Here is a 12,040-nt window from a genome sequence, read left to right as displayed (position 1 = left end):
CCGCTTCTGATTATTAAAGGAGAAAACCACATCCCTAGATGATGCCCTCATGAGTGTTTCCAGAACCCACTGTGGCTCTTGTCTTTTGTGGCTGATGTTCTTCTGTCTGGTGCTGAATGGCAGTGGTAAATGCTAAACACAGGACTGAGCAGGCACTGCTAATAGGAGCTCTGAATCCACATCCTACAGCCTGCACCAGAACCAAGCAACTAGCTGCTGCTCACTGACCAGATGCACTGGGAGCAGATCGTAGCCAGGAGGAAGGGAGAAGGTCAGGCCATTAGCCATCCGGATGCTTGAGGAGAGACACAACAGAGTAGCTTGCAGGTGGGCAGTGAGCTGTAAGACTGAGCAGAACCTGAGCAGTGAAATTCCTAAGTTTCTAGAGGAAAATGAGAAGTTTTCCCTAGGCTCAGTTTGGAAATTGAGCTCCACCAGCTGGATATGGATGTTGTAATTGCTGGGATTGGGTTTACAGGGTTACTACTCTTCTGTGGATCCTTCACCAGCTTCTTCCTGCTGCCATCTAAAAATGTTCATGCTGTTGGGAGTGTGAAGCAGCACTACCCACTGTGACAAACAGGATCTCGGTTTCAGCGCCTTGCAAGTTTTAGTAGGGATTCTCAGTATCAGGAGACCTTGCAGATCATTGTGATGTCTCCACAGTGTCAGGGTGACTTCTCTTTCCTAACCTGGATATTGAGGTGCTATGAGACACCCGTGGATAGAGATAATAATAATATAATAATGATAGTAGCTTGAGCTTCAGTCTTTACAGCGGGAGGTGAACCGTGATCGGAGTTCTTTTTGGTTCCTCCTTGAAACCTGTCTTAGTACTGATGGTACTTCGGAAGCATTCGTATAGCATCAGATCTCCTGCAGTGCTTGAAATCACTCTGTGTGTAGTTAGAGGTTGGTACAGGACACCCCTATCAACTGCAAGACTGGATAAATTGCAGTCTTTCTGAGAGAAGGGAAGTAAGAAACCCAATGAAGTTGTCCCAATGGTAAGATGACCTTTCAGGCATATCACTAAGCAGGGAAAAATTACCATTTTCACCTCACACTCCAGCTCCTTAGGCATCCCTCTGAAATGCTTCAGGTTGCGTCCCCAGAAATCCAGATATCGTTTGACACTGGCACTTCTGTACAGCGACAGTGGCTCTCTCTTTCGTGAGCCACGTTAGTGCCATTCAGTCTGAAACGACGGAACTTGAGGAGATGGTGCTTTCCTTCTCTGAAGAGGGCATCATACTCTAATGCTGGGGCTGACCAGTTTTACTGGTCCCTATGAGGTGCTTTATATTGTGGCTGCTTTTTAAATTGAGACTAACTTAGAAGAACAGGCAAACAACCTTTTTTAATGATAGTTGAAGGGGTGGGACACTGTCTTCCAGATATTGCACCACAGTACAGAACTCCTTAATGCTTGGGCCATGGAGTCTCCTGTGGCTTTGTTGTTTGGATTTAAAAAAAAAACAAACCAGGTGATTTGGTTGCTAAAACACCACGGAAACAGGAGGTGAGTCACCTACTCCTAAGGAAGGAGGGTGAGCAGATGCCTGGGGTGGTGAACAAGGAAACTGTCATGTCTTAATTGATTCCTTCTGTGGTCAGAGAAAGAGGATTTCACAGACATTGATTCTTAATCAATTGAACTGCCTCCAAGAAATACTGACGCCATCACTCTTTTCCCAGCAGGCAAAACTGTTGGACCCCACAGGAATGCCTGTTTGGATCAGAGAGGTTAAGGCTACGTGTTTTATTGGATCTCAGAAAGATCTCTGTTTTCTAGGTTGAGAGAGATAGAAGAGAGGTTACATGGGTTAAAGGCATCCACTATATCAAAACCACCTGTCTTAAAATTTAAGGTATGTATGTTCAAGAGATTTTTACTGAACATTCTGCTTGCTGTAAAAATACACCTGCAGTATGAGTTATTGTACTTACTTTTTTTTTCCCATGTCCCTAGATATGATGTTGGTAGAATAATGTTACTATATTGGTTGTAGTGTGTGCAAACATGTTACTGTATTCATATATTAGTATTTATTACAGATATATATGTTTATCTGTAAATATATACGCCTATATATAGATTGTTAATATATTACACACACATGTACGACTGTGTGGGAAGGTAAAAGGCGTGTGGCAAATCACATTAATCGTGTATCTTAAACAAAGTCTTTGTTGACTAATCGATTTTCCTTGGGGCTGCTTCTAACATGTCACATCTCTGAGCAAATCTGATTGAATTTCCTCCAGCAGTGGATTCCCTTTCCAAATCACACTGGTTTGACAGTTAGCACAAGTTACTGTTAGTCTCACGAAATAGATGGCTTGCTAATCAGCTGTATAAATTGCTCCGCTTTCATATCATTGGGAAAAGGCATTTTCTAACTTCTTGGTGGGATGTGCAACACTTTTTAGTTGCTTCGCTATGTCCTGAAATATTAAACCGTAAAAATGTGACATGATAGATTATTCAGAAAATAATTATTGTTTCTTAACTTGCCATTTTCTTTCCTTCTGAGTTCAGAAGGATTCCTAGAGGTCAAGGTCAATCTTGAACCATAAAAGAAGAGGAAACTAACCACAATTCAATTTGTCATAGCCTTCTCCTTTTCATCACTGCTCAAAAGCATGTATCGTGCTATTATCTCTACCATCAAGCAAGCTGGAGTCAGGCTGATACTCCTCCAGCTCTGTGAAAGATTTTTCCTCGCTCAGTTGTGTTTAAGCTGAAGATTTTTTTGAACAGATGCTTTTAGAGGGAGTGGGAAAGGAGAGGAAAAGAAAAGAGGACTGTATCAATCCAGATTACTGCTAGGTAATTTTGCATTGCAGTACATCCTTTTTCTTACCCATACTGAAGGGAAGACGGTTTTGCTTCTGTGAAGCTTGACGCTGGTGACTCCCATTGCTTGAGTACTGTGCCTGAGACAGAGCTGCAGAAAGTGATGGCAGAGTGCTTGTGCCAAGGGAGGATTTCAGCAGGATGTCACTGAAAAACGATTGCGCATGAGCAAGCCAGTCCCGCTTAGTGAGGGCGACTAGCTTGAAAAAGAAACTGCTTTGTAGGTACCGACTGCCTGCACCTTGGCTCTTCATGGCAGACCAGAGCTCTGCTTTGATGGTGAGTTGCTCTTCACTTCAGATGCTTCATCCACTAATTACTTTGGTCTGTGCGATGGCAGAACACTGGAGTCTTTGGTCACTGGTCCCCTTGAACTGTATTACACGACGGAATGGGCACGTACAGGGCTAGCTACTGTCCATGTGTGGCCTCTTTTATGGACAGAAACAAATGAAGCTTCCCAAGATGAGACAGAGTTACTAGTCCTACATTAAACAGAGTTAAGCTTGCTTGAGGCTGAGCAAGCACAGAGGCAGCTTTTGAGGAGACAAGTGCAAGAGTAAATACAGCAGCTAACTTGGCTGGTATTTAATGTTAGAGGAAATGATTTGTGCGATTGACTGACCCTTTTGGGAGGAAAAGAAAACCCAAACATGAAGATATAGGGTGTCTTGTACTCTAACAAGAATGTATTGGACAAACCACCAGAATGGGAACTTGAGGGTGAGGTATCTTTGTCTCTCTTCTTCTACTTCTCCTCAGATGGCATAACTGAATAAACTGCTAAATCAATAGGAGCTGCGTGGGTTCAAAGCAAAGCCAACCCCCCACTGTAAATGTAAAGTTTAGAAGTGCAGCCTCCTCCCCACCAGCTGTGTAAGAGGAATCAGAGTTAAAGGCTAAAGGGGCTGAAGAAGGTGAAAACACGGAGAATGGTGTGATACCTACCTCTTTATGACTCTGATGCATGAAAATAATTGTAGGATGGTTTTCAATCACAGTGGGGAAGAGGAGGGCAGAACGTACCGCAGTTGCTCCCTAGGACTGAAGTGGAAATTTGTTTAAATCTGGACTTGTCAAAGTGCTTCAGAATTCCTTAGCACTCCTCATTCACTCAGGGTTACAGAAACTTTCCCAGAAGGAGCTCCAGCTTGTATTTGACCTTGTGGTTTCTATGTAGCATCATTTCATAGTGATGTCAATAAGAACTATCACAAATTATTTATAAGGTATTAGTGATTTACTACATGTATAAGAATTATGAGAGCTTAATAGGATGCTGAAGTGCAGCCTCATCTGTTTTTTTTTTTAATTTTGAAAATACTGCGGTCTTAAGTTGAATAGATGACTATTTGGCTCAACTTCTGCTTAAAATACAAATAAATTCATTGAGTCTTCTGTTTGTGAATCATAATCAGGAGAAAAGTGCTATCCTGGAAGGACGTGTTCTTAAACATGTCTTCTCTGTTAAACATTTACAGGAGCGTATGTGAAGTGCCTCACTCCTGCTTCTAGGAGAAACGCCAAAATTAATACATGTTTTCTAGAAATGTTTAGTCTTCTGATCCCAGTAGGTTTCATTCCATGGCAGCCTTCTCTTCAGCCACTTTGCACCAGTGCTGAGTCTAATGGCTGCAATTTAAAGGACTTTGTTTTTGGAAGACTTGCTTTTGATTTTTAGTGTTCACTGCTTTGATATTGGTCTGGTGCCACCCGTTAAGGTACCACCCATTGGTACTTTGTCTTTGTAAGCGTTTCCAGAGCTGGAAGACCACGTTGAAAGGCTTGTGGATGTAAGAAAACGCGTAGTGAAGAACAGCGCCCTCCAAGAAGAAAGCATCTGTCTGTGGACACTGTTAATCCTGTGTTCGTAGATAGAAATAATGCAATAAAAGCCATGTATCATGTAACCACTGAAACTGTTTACCTGCAAAAATGCAAGGGTCTCTGTAAAGCTTTGTTATCAGAAAGGGGAGCAGCTTTGCACTGCACTGGAGTGACAGTACAGATGACAGCGCAGAGCTTTGCAGCATATGACACTGAATAGCTTTACTGAAAACCTAGATTTTCTTTTTTTCATGTTGAATTGGGACTTGCGCGTTCTTTTGGAAGGAAGGAGGGTGGGGTACCGGCGCCAAGTCAGAGGAGGAGGAATGTTTTGAGCAGTACTGGAATGTAGTAGCTGAAACGGACCATTATTTCGACACCCTCGCTCCTTGCGCTGCCGTGTAGCGAAGGCACGTGGCAATCCAAGCATCCTCCACATGCACTCAGCAAGAATGCAGCAATTGCTCTTGCTGGTTAAGTAGCAGCACAGTGGGAGTTGCTCAGTGGTGGTGACCTGCAAACTGGGCACTGCTGTTGGGAAAGTTGCCGTGAAGGTCTGCTAATGGCAAAATTCATTGTTCGTCTAAGAAAATACTCTCTAGGTTAAAAATCAATTTTGACTTACGAAAATATTTTTGACCACAGAGTTTTACATTTGGTGTTTCTAGGAGATGGTGTCTGAGGATTGGTAGGGGGATACAAAGCCATTCGCCTCTAGGTCACTGTTGAATCCCGGCCCCAGGTTGGTAGCTACCAAAAGTCGTTACCACAGATCCACGTTCAGTGACCTTTGTCATCTGGGTTAGCGGTTGTAGTCCCGGTTTACTCAGTTGCCTCTCAGTGTCAGAGACAATACTTTTAGAGCAGTCCCTGTCGTGACTTACTAATACTATATGAGTTCCTCAGTTGAAACTGAGAAATCAGTTGAAAGGGAGAAGTCAAATCCAGCCATGTTAGAAAGTGTTATTTCCATCCTTATTAACGCGGATGAAATCTCTCCTTAGGTTGAGAATTTCTTCTGTATGGGATCTCCATTAGCAGTGTTTTTGGCATTGCGTGGCATCCGTCCAGGAAACAGCGGTAGTCAAGATCATATTCTGCCCAGAACAATTTGTAACCGCTTACTAAATATTTTTCATCCAACAGATCCAGTGGTGAGTTTTAATTGCAGTTGCAAGCTTTTACCTTGCCGGTTTTTAAGCATCAGCTGTGTGATAATGTGTGATCTCCAAAGCGTGTGAATCAATGCGAGTATGTTCCAGCACAGGACTGTTTGTTGATGATTGTTGTACAATGTCTTGGGTTTTGAACTGTAGAATAACAATTTCTACAAGTAATTGCCTTAAATACCATATACTTTGCTTCTCTTTTCATATTAATAAGCATAAGATTCGAGATTACTCTGTTTTGGGGATTTTTTTTTTTTTTTTTTTTTTTGGCAGAGACGTAAGAAATAATCCTTTTCAGTCAAGTTCCAACTTGTGTTTAACTTGCTGACTTTGGTTAAACATCATCTGTCCAACGATACTCCCGCTGTTAAAAAAGGCTTCACAAGCAGTTTGCAAGATACTGGAGAAAAACAAAGACTATTTTTTCTTTTTCCCCAGGGGATCCAGAGTCACAGATTGTTAGAGACTGGGATAGTACGTGGGAGGGCAGTCCTGGTATCGCTTTGCCCTGTCCTTATTTTTATAATCCTCCGTAGGCAGCCAGTGTTCCCTGTTATCAGAGGAACTTTGATCTGTATCACCTTGGCAATCTCTTTGGTGCAAGCTTGATTTGGGATTTCGTGCTTATTGTAGAAGAGTAATTTGGGGGTATCTCAAGATGTTGTTCAGCTCCAGCTACTCCAAAACCAGAATTTTCCTGGGGCATCTGGGACGATTGGTCAGGCTGCAGTCTGTGGTCCTGCAACAACCAACATCTGTTAAGTAACCTCTGTGTTTGTAACAACGTTGAGTAGAAGTGTGGCAGAGAAATGTCCAAATGCCGGCGCACAAGCAACTGGGCAGCTTATTTTTGGGTTGTGAGAATAAAAGTGAACCAGGACACAATGCCACCATTCTGACACTTTCTAGGCTTCACTCGTACAGATATTTTGGATTGGAGGTTGGAGAGGACTCTCTGCGAAGGGAATGTGATTTTTCAATCTTGACAGTCAGGATTTTCTGTTCTGAATTACTCTTGCAGGCCTATAGATTAGAACCTTTAATTCTGAAACACTACAGCAACATCTCACCTGTGCAGATCCACTGGTACAACACTGCAAACCCTCTACCTTACGAGCACATGAAGCCAAGTTTTCTCAACCCAACAAAAGAACCTACCTCAGTTACTGACAGCGAAAGTGCTTCAGCTGTCCCAAGCCCCACTACTTCACCGGTCATGGTTCGACGCCACTACGGGGAGTCTATAACAAACATAGGCAAAGCGAGTATATTAGGTAATTGTTCTTTATGTCCTTTGTTATTTTTTTTTTTATATAGGACCTTCTTGTAGAGCTTTGCTGTTTGAGGTGCAACCCTAAGTAAGCCATTCCTGGCTGTTTCTGTTTGTTCTGTATAGGTGTATGGCTTGTTTTAATCCCAACTGACATTTACTTTGAAGAAAAGACAGTTTACGTACACTGCAGTCGTGGCTTGCGGGGAGAGGATGTGGGTCAGGGAGATTAGGCTATTGCTGCCTATTGTTGTCTGCTTTATTGAAGTAACATCCTGGTGATTTAATAGTTTCCACTGCACTTCATGGAAAAAAAAAATGTAAAGCTTGTTTTATGACTACATTTTCTAGTATTGGAAAGTAGAAGAAAAATCAGTCGATGTAAGCTGTTACAGTTCCATTTAACTTATGGTTTTATGATAGGAAATTCAGGCTGGTTTAATATGAATTCTGTCCCCTTCTGGCTTTCTGATTCAAAATAAGCCCTGGTTTAAGGGAGCTTAAATTTACTCTCACTGGAGCTTACATTTGAGCATGCACTTGCAGTTTTTGTTGACTCAAGGCTTTTATTTAGCTCTCCATGTGGGATTTGGAAGAAGGCTAATGTGACCTAGTGCCAGGAATCTTCCCAATCAAATAAGTAAAGTATATAAAAGCAGTTTTGTCCTTAAGTAGAAATATGCAGAATATCCAAGCAGGGTTTCTTTTTTGCTGTGCTGCTGGAGTAACTTTAAAGTCCTGTCCATAAGGTGGCAGCAAAGTCGGGAGAAAACATCCCAGATCTGTTCTTAACTTTTCCTGAGCAACCAAAATATCCTTTTAAAGGATGATCTAGCATTTCTACACCTCTGTAAGGGTTATGCCAACATAAGGACCCTTAATGGGAGGAGTGTCTTTGATGTCTTGATGGGATCCTGGTGTGCAGCAGGTACTAAAAGCATTTTTGTCTTGGTCTTAGACGTTTTGTGAAAGAGGAATTACAACATATCTGTAAAAGTACCAGATTTCTTGCCGTGGAATTGTTCTCATGTATTTTTGTTCCCTTAACTACAATTTCCAAATTGTAGCCTTTGCTCATACGCTAGATTAGTCTCAGGATAAACAGTGTACGCTTAAGTCAGATAATCTGTTCCCACCCTAGAAAAGCATGAATAGCGTTTCCCTTTGTCTGTCACTCAGCTCTAATTGATGGGTGCCACAGTGACTTTAATTTGCAGTTTCATTTAGCTCCCTTGTGCTTTTTTTTTTTTTTTTTTCCTCCCCTCTGTGCTGAATGCAGGAGCTGCGAGTATTGGGAAGGGCCTCGGCGGGATGCTTTTTTCAAGATTTGGTCGATCCAGTACAACCACCTCCCAAACACTCGAGACGGGAAAAGATGGAGCCGAGAGCGAGGAGAAGAAGGCCACGACCGTTGGGACGCCCCCTTTCCCACACAGCAGCTCGGGCTTTCTCGAACCCGCAGGTTAGGGATGAGTCCACCTTACAAAACCTTAGCGGGCTGCATCTGTACGTTGTGGGAGGCCTGAAATAACATAACAACAACATATCATAGAATCATGGAACGGTTTGGGTTAGAAGGGACCTTCAAAGCCCATCCAGTCCAACCCCTCTGCAAGGAGCAGGGACATCTCCAACCAGATCAGGTTGCTCAGAGCCTGGAATGTTTCGGGGGCGGGGGGGGGCATCCACCACCTCTCTGGGCAACCTGGGCCAGGGTTTTCTACAGCCCTCAGTGTAAAAAATCTTTTCCTAATATCTAATCTAAATCTACCTCCCTCTATCTTGAAACATATGCCACTATCTGATTTTGTTGATTTACTCTAAAGTGGTAAATATTTAATCCATTCCTGCTTTTGGAATCCCTTAAGACTGACTCTTTGTTCTCTATTTTATTCTTTATTCTTTTAAATGAGTTTTATCTGTATTTGTACATACGTGTACACCACTTACACATACACATGCATGTATGAGTTTTGGCTAATGACATCTACATATCAGTAGCTCCTAGACTCCCACTAGGAAAAGCAATAGAATTCCTGCAGAGAATCCCACTCACCATTTATCATCGAATGGATTTATTTAAATTTCCCCATACATCTGCAGTTCTGAAGCAATCTGGATTTGAAGGCACGTATGACTGGAAACAGAAACTGCCCTTGTCCTGATCTGAACTGCCCAGAACAGAAAGTACAATTTTAACAGCTGGGTTTTTTTTCGAAAAGTGTAGATACTTCCTTTACAGAAATTCATACTTGATTTTATTTCTAAACTTCTCGTTGGCAGAGATGGGGTTTTTTGCCATCTAAAGAGTCACAAGTACGCTGTATCTTGTGATAGCGTTCACATGATATATTGCTGTCCGTTCACCACTGCTAATTTCAACAGATAACCTGCCTGAGTCAGAATTTGAGGACAGAAACTTCATTTTAAACTTGAGGAAAACAGAGTGGCACAACAGCGAATCTTGCGGAGCTGCCGATGAGGTCCTTTCAGGGCGGGTTTGGCACGTCAGGGGCCTTCTGCACGGTTCCCGCATCCCTCTGTGCCGAAAACCCGTCCCTGCTCCATAGAAGGAGAACATGGAGCGGAGGCCAGCGAGGCCGCGAGCTGAATGATGCAATCCACGGCCAAAGTATTTGCTTCTGAGAGGGCGGCCGCACGGCTTGTGGTGGGGTTTGGCTGCCTCCCAAGCTCCTGTAACGGCCTCTCCTCGGAGGGAGACGGAGTCGTTCGGGGCGTCCTTCCTGCACAGCGGCTGGTTTTCTTGAATATATGAATCTCAGTGGAAACAACTGTGGTTGTCTCCTGGTATTCGACGGCTCTGACTCCCTCTCCTCGCTGCAACGCTCCTGTGAAGACACGAGGAAGGCCCGTCATTCCCCGAGTGCTGCCGTGCCGTGCCGGCCGAGGCAGCGCTTGTGCGATGCTCTTTGAGCCAAGAATTAAAATGCCTTGCAACGGGCTTTGATAAATGGCTGCGTTTATTACTCAATATGGGGTTTTGGGTTTTGTAGCTAAGCAGGCTTTTAGTTTTGTCCTTTTTATTCTGTTGCTCCTTGTAGAGATTTTTCGAACCGCTGAAGTGCCTGAACAATAGGTTAGCTGTTGGCCCAGTTAAACACGCAGTGAAAATTGCTTTGGATGTGGTATTAATCAAAGCAGCCATTGAAAGAAAAGGATGATTGCTGAAATACATTTGGAATAATCTGGAAATGAAAGGGGCTAGCGCTGTGTAGAGACAGAAAGGGCTTATAAAATTGGGTGTGGTCTCCTTGTATGCGACTAAAGATGCGAGAAGTCCGTTTATTTCAGAAAGTTCTGAGCATCCACCTTCTGAAAATCAATGTTTCCTCGACACTTGCTGGATGCTTCTGTGTGGATATCAGAAGGAGCAGAAATAAATTTATTTATTTAGTTACCATACGAAAAACAACTGCTTAAAAAATGCTAGCTTTTTCCAAGCTTTAGGTTTAGTTTCTTTTTTTCTTTTCCCATGAACTAAGCACCACTTAGGTCAGGTTTGTGCTGAATGCATAAAAATGTATGTGCGTACTCTTAAAAATCACCGTTGACTTAGGTAAGTGTACTGTTAAATGCATTTTCTATACGGCAAGTAGAATCAGAACCCAAAGCTGGTGGAAAAAGATGCTGATGTTTTTCTTCTGCTGACATACAATTCTAACCCTGGTTTTGTTCCCTGTTCACTTTCTAGTGGAACTGGAGCACCGGATTGATTTCGAGCTCAGGGAAGGTCTCGTGGAGAGCAGATACTGGTCCGCGGTCACGTCGCACACTGCCTATTGGTCATCTCTGGATATTGCTCTTTTCCTTCTAACCTTCATGTACAAACACGACCAAGAAGACACCGACAAATCCAATTTAGAGGCGATTTGAATTTTTGACTGGGGATGGGGCGGGATGGGAAAGGAAATTTTAAAACAAATGGCACAAAGCTGATGTTTTACTGTTGAACTGCAGGATATATGGCATGGAGGTTTCAGGTTTAAGTGCATGTTTGGATTTTTTCCTATTTCTAAAGAGCAAAAATGATTTGTATTTAAAAGCACTTTATAGTTTTCAACATTTTGCAGTGCTTAATTAGACCTGAAATGATTCCAAATTCCTGTTAACTCTGACTGTATAAAAAGCCAACACAACGTGTAGCATCCCATAAGCACGGTCGTGCGGTGTGCTTGGGTGACATACTTGTTAATCACCATAATTGCTGTTCAGTTCATTCAAGTATAAAAGATTAGTTGATTTAAAAAAAAAAAAATTAATTTCCGTTAACCAAAATATATGTTAGATCCAAACCTCAAACTGCCATGTTCTGATGTTTTATGTATCGGTCAATAACAAACGGTGGTGTCATTTTTCTAGGACTTTATTCAGCTCCACATCCTGTTATCCACTCTGCCATCGAAAGACCATTCTGACTGCTGGCTTCTGAGGGCGTATCGTACGTGACGCATTTAAAAAACTAATGCTGAGAAAAGCATGAAGCAAATATTTGAAATACTGTAATTATAATTTATTATTCTCTCTAATTGTTTCATTTTATTCCAGTGTATAAAACATTACTTTTTTACTGGTTTCTTTTGACATAATTTAAGAACCACATTTATTTTCTACAGTGTTAAGACTTTTTCTCAGAAATACATATCTTTGTACTACTATTCAGATGAATATATGGACACTGTGGCACACTTTAAGTATTTTTTCATTAAAAATAAATATTTGTGGTTTCACACAAATGACATCAGTCACATTCTTCTCAAAGGTAAGTAACTGCCTTTGCTTTTTAGGCCTCAAGTGGTTCTTGGGCACAGGAAGATTCTGAGCTCATATTAGACTTGGTTTGCAGAGGATCCAGCTGGCTTTTGCTTACCATCGTGAAATATATATATTTGTGTG

General features: G+C 42.2%; 1 protein-coding gene across 3 annotated transcripts in view; it reads left to right on the top strand.

The window, feature by feature from the left end:
- DDHD1 (DDHD domain containing 1) overlaps positions 1-11,832 on the top strand; it is a 61,794-nt gene extending 49,962 nt beyond the window's left edge. For 2 of the 3 annotated variants that reach the window (XM_086748550.1, XM_086748547.1), the window contains 5 exons: positions 1,796-1,871; positions 5,692-5,841; positions 6,878-7,130; positions 8,406-8,588; positions 10,839-11,832. In XM_086748550.1, coding sequence (XP_086604676.1) covers positions 1,796-1,871; positions 5,692-5,841; positions 6,878-7,130; positions 8,406-8,588; positions 10,839-11,020 — 844 coding nt within the window. In that variant the 3' untranslated portion in view covers positions 11,021-11,832. The remainder of the gene's footprint in view (positions 1-1,795; positions 1,872-5,691; positions 5,842-6,877; positions 7,131-8,405; positions 8,589-10,838) is intronic. The other variant, XM_086748549.1, reaches the window with a different exon arrangement.
- The last annotated feature ends 208 nt before the right edge of the window (positions 11,833-12,040 follow it).

Source organism: Chlamydotis macqueenii, chromosome 5 (assembly GCF_036417535.1).
Source record: "Chlamydotis macqueenii isolate bChlMac1 chromosome 5, bChlMac1.mat, whole genome shotgun sequence".
Lineage (NCBI taxonomy): Eukaryota > Metazoa > Chordata > Aves > Otidiformes > Otididae > Chlamydotis > Chlamydotis macqueenii.
The sequence above is the reverse complement of the archived record's forward strand: the minus strand, read 5'-3'. Positions and strand labels throughout refer to the sequence as shown.